Here is a 15,396-nt window from a genome sequence, read left to right as displayed (position 1 = left end):
TTTTCCTCTTATAAGCTATTATATAACCAACCAAGATACTTTCTAGCTTGCTCATTGGAAATAGACCTTTCAAAAGATTGGAAAAAGACCTATCTATGTGCTTGGAAACACTTCTACCTGCTCCTTGCCTGAAGGCATTCCACTCCGTGAGCACATCAAGCGGAAAGTGTCAGGAGGGAAATCTCGTTGAAGCTGATTTTTGAAATCAACCCTTGATATTCCAAACCTTGGGGCCTCAAAGACATTGAAACCTTGAGCAAAATCATTATCTCTGATTGGTACATGGGCTCTTCTTTGCTGCCTTTTATGTGCCATATTGTATAAAAAGGTTTTTGGTAATATTGACTCTAAAGGAAGCACACTATTACAACACCAAGAATCCCAATGTTACAATTAAGGAATTAATCAAATAGCTTACTTGGAAAGTATGGGGGCTGGGATTTTGAGGGCTCCACCTCCATTTCAGCTCATTCAAAGCAATACCTTTACTTCTCTAGCTGATTGTGGAGATTTGTGCCTTCCACGCTTGTTCATACTCCAGCTTATTTGAAGAGGGCATTGAATCCCACTGGCTCAAGAGAGCATGCTACCAACCTTTCTCCAGTGGATTTTCTGCCCCTCACCTATACTAGGAGAGGCTCAGAGAGGACAGGTGCTTCCTTGACTATATTTGGGAAGCAGTTCTCTACTTCTTTCTCCCACCCACGAGGATTTGTTAGCTGGAACATTCATGGCCTTCGTACGATTTCTCATCAAAGTTGAAGGCAACTCATTTGTAATCACTTGCATCCTAGAGTCTAAGGGGACCCTTTGATATTATAATTCTTTAGGATTACAAACTAGATTTGAGAGACTGGTGTAATTCAGAGAAGTTTTTTCTCTTGCACTTAGCACCAAGGGAGGGACTTGCATTTCAGTTTCAGCTTCCATTATCTCCCTTGTGGTTGGCCATGGTATCATCACTCCATGTAGGGCTCAAGAGATTATTTTATTTGATAGAATGGACTAAACCATTAGGCTCCTAAAAGTAGAGGAGAAAGAGTGCTTTTTTGGAAGGACCTGCCCTCTTGGGATCCTCTTTATGATTCCTTAGGTAATTGGAGGTGATTTCAATATGGTGGAGCTGCCTACAGACAAAAGTGACAATCACGCTATTAAGCGAGCTTCTTGGAGAGTACCAGAGGGGGACTTGCTGAGCTGCTGCTCCCACTGCCCTCCCCCGCCATCTCCTCCTTCCTTCAGCCCTACTCCGTCTCCTCCCCCACCATCTCCTCCTTCTCCCCACCTTCTCCTCCCCTGCCATCTCCTCCTCCTCCACCTTCTCCTCCCTTGCCATCCCCTCCTTCTCCGCCATCTCCTTCTTCCCCCGCCATCTCCTCCCCCGCCTCCTCCTTTGCCATCTCCGCCTCCCCTCCCCTCCCCGCCATCTCCCGCCTCCTCTCCCCTCTCCGCCTTCTCCGCCGCCTCCTCCCCACCATCTCCGCCTCCTTCCCACGCCATCCACCGCCTTCTCCCCGCCTCATCTCTGCCTCCTCCCCCGCCATCTCTCCGCCTCACCTCGCCCCCTCTTCGCCTCCTTTCCTACCCACCTTCTAGGTGGCTTTTTTTTTCCTTTCCCTTCTTTGCACCGGGAGTTTTTTTGTGCTTGTTTGGAGAGAAAATCTTGGTGGTGACCCTTGGTTTGGCCAGAGGGGCTCTATGGCAGCACCCTCGAATCCCACAGCCGTTAAGGTCCTTCTTTCTCTAGCCGACAAGCAACAGGTGCAGCAAGCAGTTCAGTCCCTCTAGAACAAGGCAATCGCGGGCAGAATTGTGGGCCTCACACCCACAAGGAGACAGGTGAGAAAGTGGATCCAAGCGAATTGTGGGCCTCACACCCACAGGAGAAAGTGAATACAAGAGAGCTTGGCACTAGAGGGCAACTGCATTCAGGAGGTCACCATCTACGAAAGAGTTGTCTTCCTCATCCAGCGGAGCTCCCTTGCTACCACCTTGACACTTGTGGAGCAGAGCCCCATCCTCTTTGGCCCGCATTTGGTGTACGGATTTACAGTGGAGGACATGGACACGACACACCATGTTTCCCATTTTTCAGTTACGCTCCGCTTCCCGGGACTCCCAAAGGAATACAGAGCCATCCTCCCCTCCATTGGTCGAGCGTTTGGCACGATGCTAGAGTCCCTGCCAGATCCGTAGCATCAGTGGTAGCAGACGATGGGGTCCCCAGGATCAGACTGGTGGTTGAGAGCCCAGAGTCCCTCCCATAGTTGATCCTCCTCGAGACCCTCGAGGGGGATACTCTTCGCCAACGAGTGGAGATTTCTGGGTTACTAGGCCAGTGTCTTCGTTGCAGGCAGATGGGTCATTTAGCCAGAGACTGCCCTCGCGGCCAAGGCCGGGCTCCTCCCCCCTCCACCCCTGCAGGAGGGCAAGTAGAGTCCATAGGCCAAGGCCCAGCACCCCCCCAGTAGGAGCAGCAGGAGTCTCAGACATTTGGGTGATACCTTCAAAAGGGGACTGGGCCCATGTTTAAAAAAAAAAGAAAAAAAAAAGAAAAATTGGCTTGAAAGCGCTGCAGACAACGGGCTAGAAGCAAGGAGAGAGAGAGAGAGTAGTTCGAGAGGCATCTGCGGAGGAGCAACTGCAAGAGCCCATAATTGGAGACCCCCACACCTAGCGGTAGGGGCCAGTGTTCAGCTAGTCGATCCTCTCGTGATGGAGGTTCAGCGTCCACAATCACCCTTGTATCAGCAGCCAGCCTCAGGAGCTCCTGATGTTGCGATGTCGGAAGATGCGGAGGTTAGAGTGCATTGTTACTTCTTGCCTTGTTTAGGTGTAGCTTATTGTACTTCTAGAATCTAGCAACTAGCTAATGCTAGCAAGTTGTACACACTTGTATACATATATTAGTTAAATATTTATTATTATAACCACAATGGAGTGTCGTACGTGTCTTATCTTTAAGACAGTTTAGACACTCGTGTCTGAAGCGTGTCTAACGTGTCGTGTCTTAATGTGTCTTACAACCATGGCACCAGTGCCATGCTCCAAAAACCCATGAGGAGATTGGCAGCACTGCCATGCTCCACAATCTCACAAGTAGATTGTCAATGGTGACAATCTCCATATGGGATTGTGGAGAATGGAACTGGTGCCAATCTCCAACATCCTCGTGGAGAATGGGCTAGATAAAATTTCCATGAAATTACTTTTCTAAAATTTTTGGTAATTTGGTAAACAAATTGAGAGCGATCCAATTGTCAGGTTGGGATCAAATTTGCTAGACCCGCATGGAGATTGGCACCAGTGCCATTCTCCATGTGGGGTTGTGAAGAATGGCAATGGTGCCATTCTCCATAAATCCACGTGGAATCTCCAAAAACCTTAACTAAAGATTGAGACTAATTTTATTTTTATTATTTCCTTGAGATGTGTGCCACCTAGAAAAAATCAATGTTTATTGCTGATCCGAGGGGGGATTAAAATAGAGAGGCTACGTGCAAGTCGAGCAGCAGGGGTATTGACTCTCCCCCCATCTGAAACAAAAATGACTATCATGCATTATAGGAGAATGCAGCCTTCTACTCCAAAAGTACCTGCTGATGAGCGATTGCTGCAGCAAGGCACTGCTGCACCCAAAAATCTGATCGTCTCTTCTGCTCTTCCCTCTATGGGGCTGCCAACCGCTAGTGAATGGCAACCTCTTGCCTAAGAATATATAGTCTCTTGGTCCTAGCAATAGAATGATAAAAATCACTGTTGTGAAGAGACCCACCTCCTACTCTCAATGTAGTCTTTTTGGCCTCCTACTCTCAATGTAGTCTTTTTGGTCTAATCAGTTTCCATGTAATTCTTTGCAAACTGATGCAACATCTTCTTTCTCTCTGAAAAAGATTTATGATTGTAATATCCAGTGTAAACCAAAAAATATCGATTGGAATTGATTCCTCCATTATATTGACCTCTTAGACAACTGCATTACATTCCTACTCTTTTCCAAGTTGGAGCTAGAAACAAAGATATGCCGATACGATACTTTTTCTTATTAAGATTGGCTCGAAGTATAACCTCTATAACTTCAAAATCTTAGCAATTATCAGATTTAAAGTCTGCAGAAATATTAAAGCCAAAACAAGTAATTTATTTGAGAACCAAGAATTTATATGTTTGATTGCACGCCAATATACTTCTCTTGAAAGTATGAGCTCTAAGAAGAAGCCATTCATCAATTTAAGTTGTATAATGCAAAGCACATCCTAGTGATGCCACTTCTTCAAAGCATGGCTGTAGATCCCAAGCAGCATCAACATTTTAATTGGCATAGCCATGGCATAGAAAAGTTAACAATCACTTGTCACTGCCATGTCATGAAAAGTTCATGCCACGATTTCCATATCCAACAGGCTTATTATGCAGCCAAATCAGATTGATGAAAGCTAAATGAGCATTATTCCACTAAATTCCCTGTTTCCTGAGTCTAGATTTTAGCAAGATATCAGACTCTGGATAGACTCTTAAGGTGATTGAATTATTTATCTTTCACGCTTTCATAAAACATATTCAAATAAGGGACTAGTTGAACCTGTATTTTATCTAGGTAATATGCATCACTGGGAAGAACTCTATTTATGGCAATGCAAATGGTTCCTTTTAATTCTGCTTTTTGACCAACAGCAAGTCTACACGAGATAGACTCACTCGTGATTTTAGAACTTGTACATTTGTAAATGTATTTGAACGTTTCTCCTTTCCAATTTCACAATAAAGATGCGACAATTTTGACATCCTTGAATCTTTGTGTATAGGCATCCTTTGGTCCGATCACTTGGCTCATCCTATCAGAAATTTTCCCTTTGCGCACGAGAGGGAAGGCATTGAGTATTGCAGTTTTGGTGAACTTTGCAGGAAACGCTATTGTCACATTCTCTTTCTCTCCCATCCAGGTGTGTTTTTAAAAGTTCAACAAGTTTTTACAAGCATCAATGTTTCATTATGTAGGTCCAGGCCATTTTAGATCATAAATGCTCGACGCAAAGTTCTTTCAAATAAAAGTGCTTACAAAATAGTTGTATAGAAAAGTCACAAGAGCTCTTTCAGGAACTTGCCCTCCACCTCTGCAGTCCCATCCCTTCCTGTAGCTGTTTTATATCGCTCAAAGAACATGAAGGGGCACAAGGCCCTCCTTTGCTGTCACCCAGGTACACGGAGGGCACTCAGGCTCTCCTTGTTGCTGCTGCTGACGGCGTCCATGGCACACGGGCCATCTCGCAGCTCCCTGCTGGCACACAAGGCTTCTTGGCTGCGACATCTCCCTAACAGGGCTCTCCATGACCAAAAGCAGCCAAGAAACCAGCAAAGAGCTATCCACTCAGCCCACTCGCATCGCCTCAGCTCCCTCGCCCCGCCTCAGTCCCGCCTCTCAGCTCTACTCCTTGGAGACAGGAGCAGATTTCTTCCTTGGCTGATCCCTCTCAGAGTTCTATCACGGAGTTTTTCCAGCCAAATCACATGGACACCCACGGGACGAGGCCTCGACATGACCGTGACACGGAGCCTGTGACCTGACAGCTCAGACAGAGGATTGACACACAGATCACACTTGGGGACATCCCCTCCATGGTTAGAGTCGGGTCTCGCCCGACGGGGGTCACAGTAGCCCTGGTTAGACGTAGAGCTATGACCAGGAGACATGCCAGGGCTGCACCTTTGAGTAGCCGACAGCGCTGTATTGCCGACTTCATGCCCCCATTGCCACACCCACCCTGATGTCTTGATGGTGATGATGATGATGATGATGATGATGATGATGACTATGATGATGAGATAGTCGACTACCTACATGACATGACCATGTTGTATCTATGATGTAGTACTGACATTCTGCATATTTTGCATTTGCATTGGTGTGGATGCTCGTTTAGTAGCTCCACCACCACAGCTTGTTTGTACCAGGTTTCTCACAGTCTCATAGACCCATCGGTTTTCCGAAGACTTTAATAAACTTTCTTTCTTTCTTTCTGCCTTCCTCCTCCAAAATCAGCATCGTCTGCTGCTTCCTTCGGATCTGGTTTGAGCAGCCCATAGGAGAGTCCTCCCTTGTTTCTGGATGCCTAGCTGCTATTCGAAGTTGCTGCAGGTTTTCTGGTCACTTTTCTCCTTAACCTGGTTTGAGCCAGCCTTTTGGCTGGTTTGTAGGGATCCACCAAGGCCTTTTTCCCTTGCTTTTTGCAAAGGGGCGAGGCTAGCAGCCTCAAGCTGCCTTAGCTTACTTTTTGGCTATTTTTTACCAGCCAAGAAGGCTTTTGGGGTGGCTGTATCCTTCAGACCCTCCTTCTTTTTTCTTCCCTTTTCCATCCCTCTTCCTTCCTCTTCCACCCGTTCGCCTTTTCCTTTCTGCTAGCGGGAGTAGTTTTTGCACGATCGGTGCCAAACCGATAGATGATTTGTATTTGTTACGCTCAAGTCGAGGTAACATGACCTCGGAAGCGCAGAGTATAGTGCAAGCGGTTTGGGACTGACAGGATGTTCGACGCATCGAAGGACCAGCTGTGCTTCACGGGACTAGCTGTCGCAGGAGCGTACGGTTTACGTAGGCAAGTGACGGAAGGCAGACGTATTTTTTTGACACCCGCTGGTTTACAGTTAGCTTAGGGCCAGGGAACTTTGGCCCGTGATATTTGCGTTATGTATTAGGAGCAGTGCACGACCAAAGGGGCTGTTGGGTCACGGACGTCATCGCAGCTACTGTAGGTGATGGCGCAGCTGTGGGGTCACGGACGTCATCGCAGGTTCATACTTGGTATCACGCAAAGGATTTTGGGACCAGGACTCCAGGATATCGCAGGAAGGGACTAGCTGTTGTAATCTTGTGGTATCGTGTATCTTGTCGTTGATTTGAAGGTGTCGAAGACAGGATTACAAGGGCCAGTGAGCATGGGCTAGTTTGTAATTAATTATATCGTGGTTCTGTTCGTCAACCTGCAGCTAGCTTAGGACCAAGGAAATTAATCTGATATCTGCGTTGCGTGGAGGTCCTTCAACGTTACTGATGCTGGGTGTAGAAAAAAACCCGTAGTACTTTGGATTTTGCAAGTCATGGTATCCAGGAGAGTTACGTACGTTGCTAACACCAAAGGGTGGAGCGTAATAGAGGTTGTGGTTCAGTTACTCTGCAAGGTTCAGGCGTTATGACAGTACAGCATGTTCGTGATTACAAGGCTGGTCATAAATGCGTGTTGGAGTGGCTTACGGGAACTAGTTGACCTCTTCATGCAGCAAAGATATAACCAGGGAGCTTTCTGTGCCTTCTAAGTTTGTTTGCTTCCGTGTTTGAGTTAATTTGGGTTGCAGGAGTTTCCCTAGTATAGGGAAAAGTGGTTTTAGTACAGTGTGATATATATTTGGTTAACTGTGAAATTGGAGGTTGGACTTTCAATTTGTAATTACAGTTGCAAGCGGTGTTTTATTTATTTAAAAAAAAAAAACACACAATCCCATTGACCTGAATGGAAGAAGAAGAAGAACATCGTCCGCAGGTCACAGAAAGATGTAGCTGAAGGAAGGAGAAGAGAGGTGGTAAATCATGGCATGGAGAAGAGAGCTCAAGGAAGGAGAGAAGAGGGCAGCCTTCCAAGGAGGAGTTAGAGTAGCTTCATTGGCCTCCCTCACCTTAACCTCTTGGAAGGGAAAGGGAAAGGGAAAGAGAGAGCAGGGCTAGGAACATGGCTCTGATACCATATGAAGAGATCTAGTAGCTAGCTAGGAACGGAATGGAAATGTGAAAAGCATAATGAAAAGCAAAATGGAAAGGAAAATGAAAGAACAAGTGCTAGGCAATGATAACCAAAATACTCACATGTAGATAGCTTCATGTTGACTGATATCAAGACAAGTACATCACTATATAGTGTGACACTAGACTCTAGAAAGCCATAGTGTATATGGGATAACTCCCAATATGACACGTGGCATGTCTAGGACTCACTAGACTATAAAGCACCCCCTAGACACCTAGTACGCTCATTTTTGACTCACTTTGGCTTCATATTCCAACAATAATCCCTTTGATTATTTGTTGCTTCAGGCTTGCAAGTTCAGGCTTGCAAGACAGTAAATTTTTATTGTGAATCGTGAATGTAGTAGATTGTAGTAGTAAGTAATAAGTATACTAATAAACATGACCAGCCAGCTACTTCCAATCCTCACAGGAGCTAGTTAATAGCTAGCTAGCTGGCAATTAGCAGCATCATGCATGCAGCAACCTACCGGCCAGGCTCCAACGCAACGAGTCATGACACATGACAAAAAGGGGCACGTAGAAATTCTGCCAACATTGAACGTTCGTTGAACGATGCACGATAGAAAAACGAACAGAAGGGCTAGCAAGCTGTATATGAACAAAAGGGGCTAGTGAATCCACGAACAAAAGGGACTAATGTCGTCATGCGCTAACAAACCTGCGTCCATGATGCACTTGCGCTCCTGTTCGTCGTTCAATTGGCACTAGAGTAGCTATGCATGCAATTGATTGTTGCTCATGGTACTTGCTTGCTAGCTTGCATGTAGCTAGCGGCGCAGGTGTCGTCAAAAAGCATGAAGACCCTGCATGGCTGGTTGTTGTGCGTAAGGGATGGCCTAGTTGAGGCTAGTGGGCTTGGATTTGCAGGTAATCAAAGAGCAGGGCTGTTACCTATGCATGCACACCACCGTACGGGAGATTTCGCCTCTACAGTCTAGAGTCCAAAAGTACATTTTTAAATCTAAACCTACAGTACCCTAGGTCATGTTTCATTGAACATGAAACGTTTCGAAACGTGCTAAATGTTTCAAAACGTTTCAAATTCAATGAAATGCGTTTCATTGTGACTATGCCGGTGAGATGGTGTACAAGACTGAATGCTATGTAAGAAAAAGGCGCAAATTGTTGTGCTGGAGAGATGCCCACAGCAACCTGGCATCCTAGGTACTGACAGAAACAATCCTTTGGATCCAAGTGAATCCTATGTCATTCCCCCAGTCTGGAGTGTCCTCATCACTAATTCAAAAGCCATTCGACTTGTTCCAATTAATATGAGCCCTTGCTGCCGTGCAAAACAAATCCAAGGCTGTCGTGCAACCCCTATTTTGGATAAGATGAATGAGGCCCTCCGTAAGTGATTCTGGCATCTCACCCGAGTCCCAAACGCCTTGTAGGGTTGAAGTAATGTGGTCCCCAATTTGATCCCAAAATGAAATAAAAAAGAAGGGGTAAGCCCATCTGAGCCAGGGCACTTGCCCTTGCCTTGTGAAGGGCAGATAGAGCACCAACATAGGTAAGTGCTGCCAAATAGCAACTCAAGCATCATCTCTGGCCTGTGTGTCCAGATTTGGTGTAAGAAGGGAGGCATAGAAATCTGTGGTCACATGCAAGACGGCATTTGGATGTGTCTGTAAAACTCCGTCTGAGTCAACAAGTTGTGAAACACTCTCGTTACTTTGTCTAGGGCCAAGAGTAGAGAAGAACTGTTTGTTGACTCCACCTCCCATCTGAGTCCAAAATGACTCTTTGGCATGAAAGGCATACTCTGCTCTCTGATCTAACATTGATTGTTGTTGAGCCCTTGTTGCAGCAAGGCGCTTCTGAACCCAAGCATCTGTAGGCCTCTTCTGCTCTTCCCTCTAAAGAGCAGCCAATTGTTGGCGGATATTGTTGGCGGATACTATCTCTTGCCTGAGGATCTCACTCTCCTGATACGAGCAACTGAATGATAAAAGTTACTAATATCTGAGAGAGCTGTAGCTATATCTGATAGGGAAAGCTGCCCATCGTGCATGTGAGATACCCAAGTCCGCAACACTGCCTCTGTCAGACCCTCCTCTGTGTAGAAGGCATCTGGAATCCTGATACTGGCAGAGCGACTCCTCACATGAGGATCTGAAACAAACATAACAATTGGAAAGTGATCTGAAGTGGACACCCCAGGTGTAATGCATACTGTCCCACCTCGGTCTAGAGCACAATCATCCACAGAAAATCTGTCAATGCATGGATAGGCATCTGCAACCTCGTGTTCGACCAAGAATACAAGAGTGATTGTGGCTGCGTGTGGAAAGCATCATCGTGCCAAGCATCTCTACCACTGTACCGAAAAAGAAAGGCATCCCAGGCTGCTCTATCTAGGGAATGGATATCACCTTTCCTACCTCCTCTTTTGTCCGTGGGCATTTCAACCATGTTGAAATCGCCCCCAATGATTCAAGACGCTGCAATGTATGACCAAGAAAGCAGCTCCTTCCATACAAGGACCCGGTCCCCTCTTGAATTGGGGGCATAGAGGTTTAAGAAACCAACCTTACGTCCACCAATCAAAAGAATGATCTACTGGGCTCTCGAGGGAACTATGATCCCATGTCCAATCACTCACCAAGGAAGTGCAAGTACCTCCCCTGGTGCCCAAGGCGGGTGATCAAAAAGTATGCCCTAAGAGAAGCTTACCCGACTTGGCACAATTCCTGACATCCAGTTTGTGCTCTTGAATCATGAGGGGCCCGGAGTAACACCTGGATGAAGTTGGTTACGAATCAGTTGCCTACGACGGCGGTGAGGTCCGAAGCCTTGAACCTTCCAACTGACAATCCTCATCGGCGATAGGAAGAGGCCGGATGAAAAATCCTACCCGACCTAGTAGTGGAGATATCCCTCTCCTGGGAAAAATTCCTCCTATCAAGAGAAGGGAAGTCAACTGGGGAAAGCATTGAAGGGAAATCTCTATCCACGGTGATCTGAACAAGGTGTTCACCAAGGGTAGAGGGTACAAACTCATCTAACTCAAACTCTACCATGTTTGCCAGAACTGCAAAAGAATTCTTAAATGATGTTTCTGGCGCAGGTGTGTGGAGGATCCCTGCAAATGATGGAGTAGAAGTGATAATCCCCTTGCCTCTGTCAAGAGGTGAAGAAGTAGGAGCAAAAGAGAAAGGAGTTTGCTGATGGAGCTCAGCCATAAAAGTAGCATTAGCCTGGACTAAGGCACGGGTTTCAACAACGGCTTTCTCCATAGAAGAAAGCTCCTTCACATGAACATCGAAAGGGACAGGAGCAACCTCATGAGCACAAGGAACTAGGACATGAATATTTCCTGCCTGTAAGGGAGGGTTTGTGGCGCCATCAGTAGCCTCCTGAGGTGGAACTGGCTCAACAACTTTGACTGGCACCCAACGTGGGATGATTGGAACAAGACATGCTGAAGGTCCCGTTCGCACTGTAAAAGAAGGTCCAGGACGAGAGGTTGTAGCCGACGGTCTTGGGCGAGAGGTGGAAGGTCCAACAGCGCGAGAAGTGGTAGGATGTGCGGTAGATCATGAAGTAGGTCCAACCGAGGTGGTGCTATGAGGCGCTACACCCGTGGACCTTTTAGGCCTTTTCTTCTTTCTCTTCCTTGGGCAATCTTTGGCAAAGTGCCCAGTGGTCCTGCGAATCCTACATTGATCCTGTCTCCCAACGATCTCGACTCTCTGCCTGAAGAATGAGCCCTCTGGACGCTTGAGCATGATGTGGTCATCCGTGATGTTAGGGTTGGAGACAATGATCCTAACGCGTGGTACCCTGTCTGACCTGACTGCCTCTGTTGCCAAAGAAAGCATCCCAGGGGGGGGGATCTCGATGACCATCCCGAAAGCGGCTCCAATGGAAGATAAGAGTCGATGATACACTTGAGGGAGGCTGGGGAATTTGAGGAAGAGTGAAATCGTCCGGCTATCCTCCTCCATAGGGTCGAAGCCCAACGAGAAGGGCTTTAAGAAAATCCACCTGGAGCTCAGTACTAAGGGACTAGCCTGAAGCACTGTATGTGCTACGTCCGAGGAGTCAAAAACAACCTGGAAGAAATCTCTACCAAGCAGGCGAACGTCTGTGAGGTCTCCAGGTAAAGCGGATAGCATCTAGTCCCTGGCCTATAACCTGGAGGGGTGAGACCCATGGATGCGAGCAAAGAGTGATGTCAAACTCTCCTACTCTGTATCTTTTCTGAGCTGCTGCAACTCGTCTTTTGAGAATGTAATGGTTTTCGTGGCTGGTGGAAGTGGACGAGGATTGGCTGAAGGCTGAGCCCTTGCCAATCGAGATGGAAAGGCTGACTCGAACACAATGAGGCTCCGTCCACTCTTTATGCTACCTGAGTGAGTAAGGGAAAGGGAGGGGAAGGCTAAAGAGATGAAGGGAAGGAGGAAGGGGGGAGACTGAAAGGAAAGGGAGAGGGTAGAGAATAGAATGAGGAGAAAGGAGGGGCTGAGTGAAAGAGGAGAAGGCAGTTGGGAGAAGAAGGAGAAGAAGCCGGGGGAAGGAAAGGAGGAGGATAGAAGAAGTTCCTTCCGTTAATTGCTCAAAGCAAAGTAACCATCTTTCTAAAGAAGATGAAACTCTTCTTTGAAAATTCCATAGGAATTTTGTCATTTCTTATATGGACAAATGTTCCAATAACTTTGTTTTTATTTGTAAAAAGTTTTACTTAGAATGTCTGTTGAGAGAAGTGAACTCATCTGTTAAAACTTATGCCCCTGCCTTAGTTTCTCAAAAGGATTTGATCTTAAAACACCAAAATTTTTGCTAGTCTTTTGGGTTCGTTTGCAATCCAAGTATCCCTTTTCTTTGTGTTGTTTGGAAGTGACTTATTAAAGGAGGCAGATGTCTCCTTGCACTCAAGTTAGATTTAAAATGACTCTGTAGGAGTGATTCTTGTTGTAAATTTTTTTAATTCCTCTCGAAGCATTCATGAAAAAGAGTCTACGATTCTCCTTCAAACGTATGATTTTACTACGCTTTACACAAAGATCGAGCTGGAAGACTTGAAGTTTAGAATCAAAAAGCTAGTGGCTGAAGTTTCCAAGCTGAGATTTGACAAAGATAGATGCAAAGTGCTAAAAGTTGAGAAAACAACTTTATGCTTTGACTTTATGTGACTAAATAATAAAGATCATGACATCAGTTCTAAATAGAAAAGATACACAAAGGTAGTAAGTGTTAAAGATGTTTGCTCTTGGATAGATTTTTTTAAAGATAATCTTTACAGCACAATAGGTGATTCTTTGTTTCAACAAATTATAGGAATCCCCATGGGCACTAATTGTACCGTCTTTTTAGCAAACTTTAATCTTTTCACATATGCATTTGAGTTTATGCAACGTCTTATTTCTATTAATACCTACCCTATCATTTTACATAAGCTTAGCCAAGTTAGGCGTTTTATAGATAATTTATTTGTACTAGATGTTCCTAGTTCAAGACTTTATGTACAAAGACGCTTGTGCTTTTGGAGAAGAAATCTATCCTCGTGACTCTTGTGAATTGAACTGCACTTCAAGAGGGGATTCTTGTGTTGTCTTAGATCTTAGACTTTCTCAATCTACCATAGGTTAGCGGTTGATATATACGATAAACGTGAACAACCTGAATGTAGTAGTCATAGGTGTCATTGACTTAAGCATTTCTGAATTGGTAAAATATGGAGTCATTTCTTACCGATTTCATAGATTTTCTCACCTTTGTACAACTAAGGAGTCTTTTATCACCCAATATAGTAATTTGATCACTTTACTATTACACAAGAGGTATAATCCAAGGAAAATAATGAAAAAAGTACGCACAATCTTAGATATGAAGTCTTTTATATATGGTGTATCGCCTTAGGTATGTTTAGAATGATTGAACATAAGCTGAAAACAAAAAGCGGGCAGTTGAATAGACCATTTTTCTTTTAGTTTCAAAAGAGAGTTTGATTGAGTATGCTTGTGCTTTCTAAGTTAGGAATGTAATTTTGCCTCTTTGTAGGAAGCGATACATAAGTGTAAAGGGTCTTTTTAGCTTTTTATTTTTTAAATAAGAGAGAGAGAGAGAGAGAGAGAGAGAGAGAGAGAGAGAGAGAGATTTTATTCCTGTTTTTTGGAAGATTTTGTTTCTTGACTTGCTTGTTTATTTTTGCTTAGTCACCTTCTTCCTTTCTTCTTTATTTCTTGTTTTCTTTCTCTTTTGTTCATTTGACGTACTTTAGTAAGCACTGGGTTTACCCAAGAGACTCTGCAGGTCTTTAGAAACTAAGTATAGCTACTTATGCTTGGGCACTGATGACGACATAAGTGTTGCTCTTGCTAAGTATGTCTTCCTTTTGTTTTTCATAAAAGTTTTTGTTTACCTCTTTTTTCTTCTCTTTCATTTTCATTTTTATTTTCTGTGTAGATTTTTGGTCTTTAGAACAACAAAAAATTTAAATTTGTATGATTGGACATATTCTAGTCTTACAAAGGTATACCATATGTATATGGGATAACTCCCAAGATGCCGCATGGCACTCTTTCACACAAAGACTCATGAACTAGTTACTATTACACACTAGAACACACTCTTTGACTATGATTTCTCCAACACGTTCACCATATCAATAAAGTAAAGATTGTGAACTTTTGCTATGGATACATTTGCTCATAAAAGAATCGGCCCACTGTTGCCATGAGGGCATAGGGCTAGACTGCATGACTCTCGGGCCGGCGGCTGCTGCTGATGAAGTGGGAGTCCCCGTATGTGCCCGTGAAGCTGTAGTCCCAAAGGAGCTAGAAATAGAAGTAGAAGGAGAAGCAAGTGCACGTGGGACTGCTCTCTCTCTCTCTCTCTCTCTCTCTCTCTCTCTCTCTCTCAGCGATGAACAAAGAAAAGAACGTAAGGCTCAATGGTGAGGATCAAGAACCTTTTGCCGTGCTACCTTAGCTTCCAAGCTACATCAACGTCCAACCTATCTGCAAGTGCTTGAAAACGTGGGGTGTCTGCAGGGCAGCAATTAATGCCTCCATTCTTTACTTTCAATAAATGATTCCGCACTCAGTCTAAGCCTCCAGCATTACAATGCAGACAATGCCACTTGCGTGCTCCTCCTTTTGACTTGTCATAGAGGGGTCCAGATCTCACCTCCTTCCACCACTCAGATTTGTGGTCTTGGTCGAGGCCACGGGGAGGAGCCATTGAGAGAAGGGGGGCTGAGAGAAGGGGGAGAGAATGGGCCGAGAGAAGAGGGAGAGAGTGGAGAGACGGGGGGGGCTGATAGGAGAAGGCTCGAAAGAAGGGGGAGAGAGTGGAGAGAAGGCATGGAGAGAAGGGGGCTGAGAGAGTAGAAGGGAGTGGAGAGAAGGAGGTTGAGGGAGTAGAAGGGAGTGGAGAAAGGGAGGCTAAAGCAGGGGAGTAGGAGGAGGAAGCTAGGCTGAAGCAATGCCTAAGCAATGGAGGGAGGCTGATGCAAGGGGGAAGATGGAGGGTGTAGACGGAGGGGCTCTGGAGGCTGGAGTACCAAAGGTCTTGCAATGGAGCAATGTCGGAGCCGTGCGGGCAGTAGATGCGGGAGAAAACGGCGATGTACGTCCCATCAGCCCAACTAG

The 15,396-nt window shown here is 45.4% G+C and overlaps 1 protein-coding gene across 3 annotated transcripts in view; it reads left to right on the top strand.

Annotated features, from left to right (window-relative positions):
- LOC147900245 (D-xylose-proton symporter-like 3, chloroplastic) overlaps positions 1–15,396 on the top strand; it is a 93,500-nt gene that overhangs the window by 48,818 nt on the left and 29,286 nt on the right. For all 3 annotated transcript variants that reach the window (XR_015541299.1, XM_087376841.1, XM_087376842.1), the window contains exon 13: positions 4,806–4,943. Coding sequence is in view for 2 of the 3 variants with exons in the window: in XM_087376841.1 (XP_087232967.1) it covers positions 4,806–4,943 (138 nt within the window). In the remaining variant the exon portion in view is untranslated. The remainder of the gene's footprint in view (positions 1–4,805; positions 4,944–15,396) is intronic.

This window comes from Dipteris shenzhenensis, chromosome 7 (genome assembly GCF_047967505.1).
Source record: "Dipteris shenzhenensis isolate YYH24624 ecotype China chromosome 7, Dip_SZ_1.0, whole genome shotgun sequence".
NCBI lineage: Eukaryota > Viridiplantae > Streptophyta > Polypodiopsida > Gleicheniales > Dipteridaceae > Dipteris > Dipteris shenzhenensis.
This window is presented reverse-complemented; position numbering and strand designations above follow the sequence as displayed.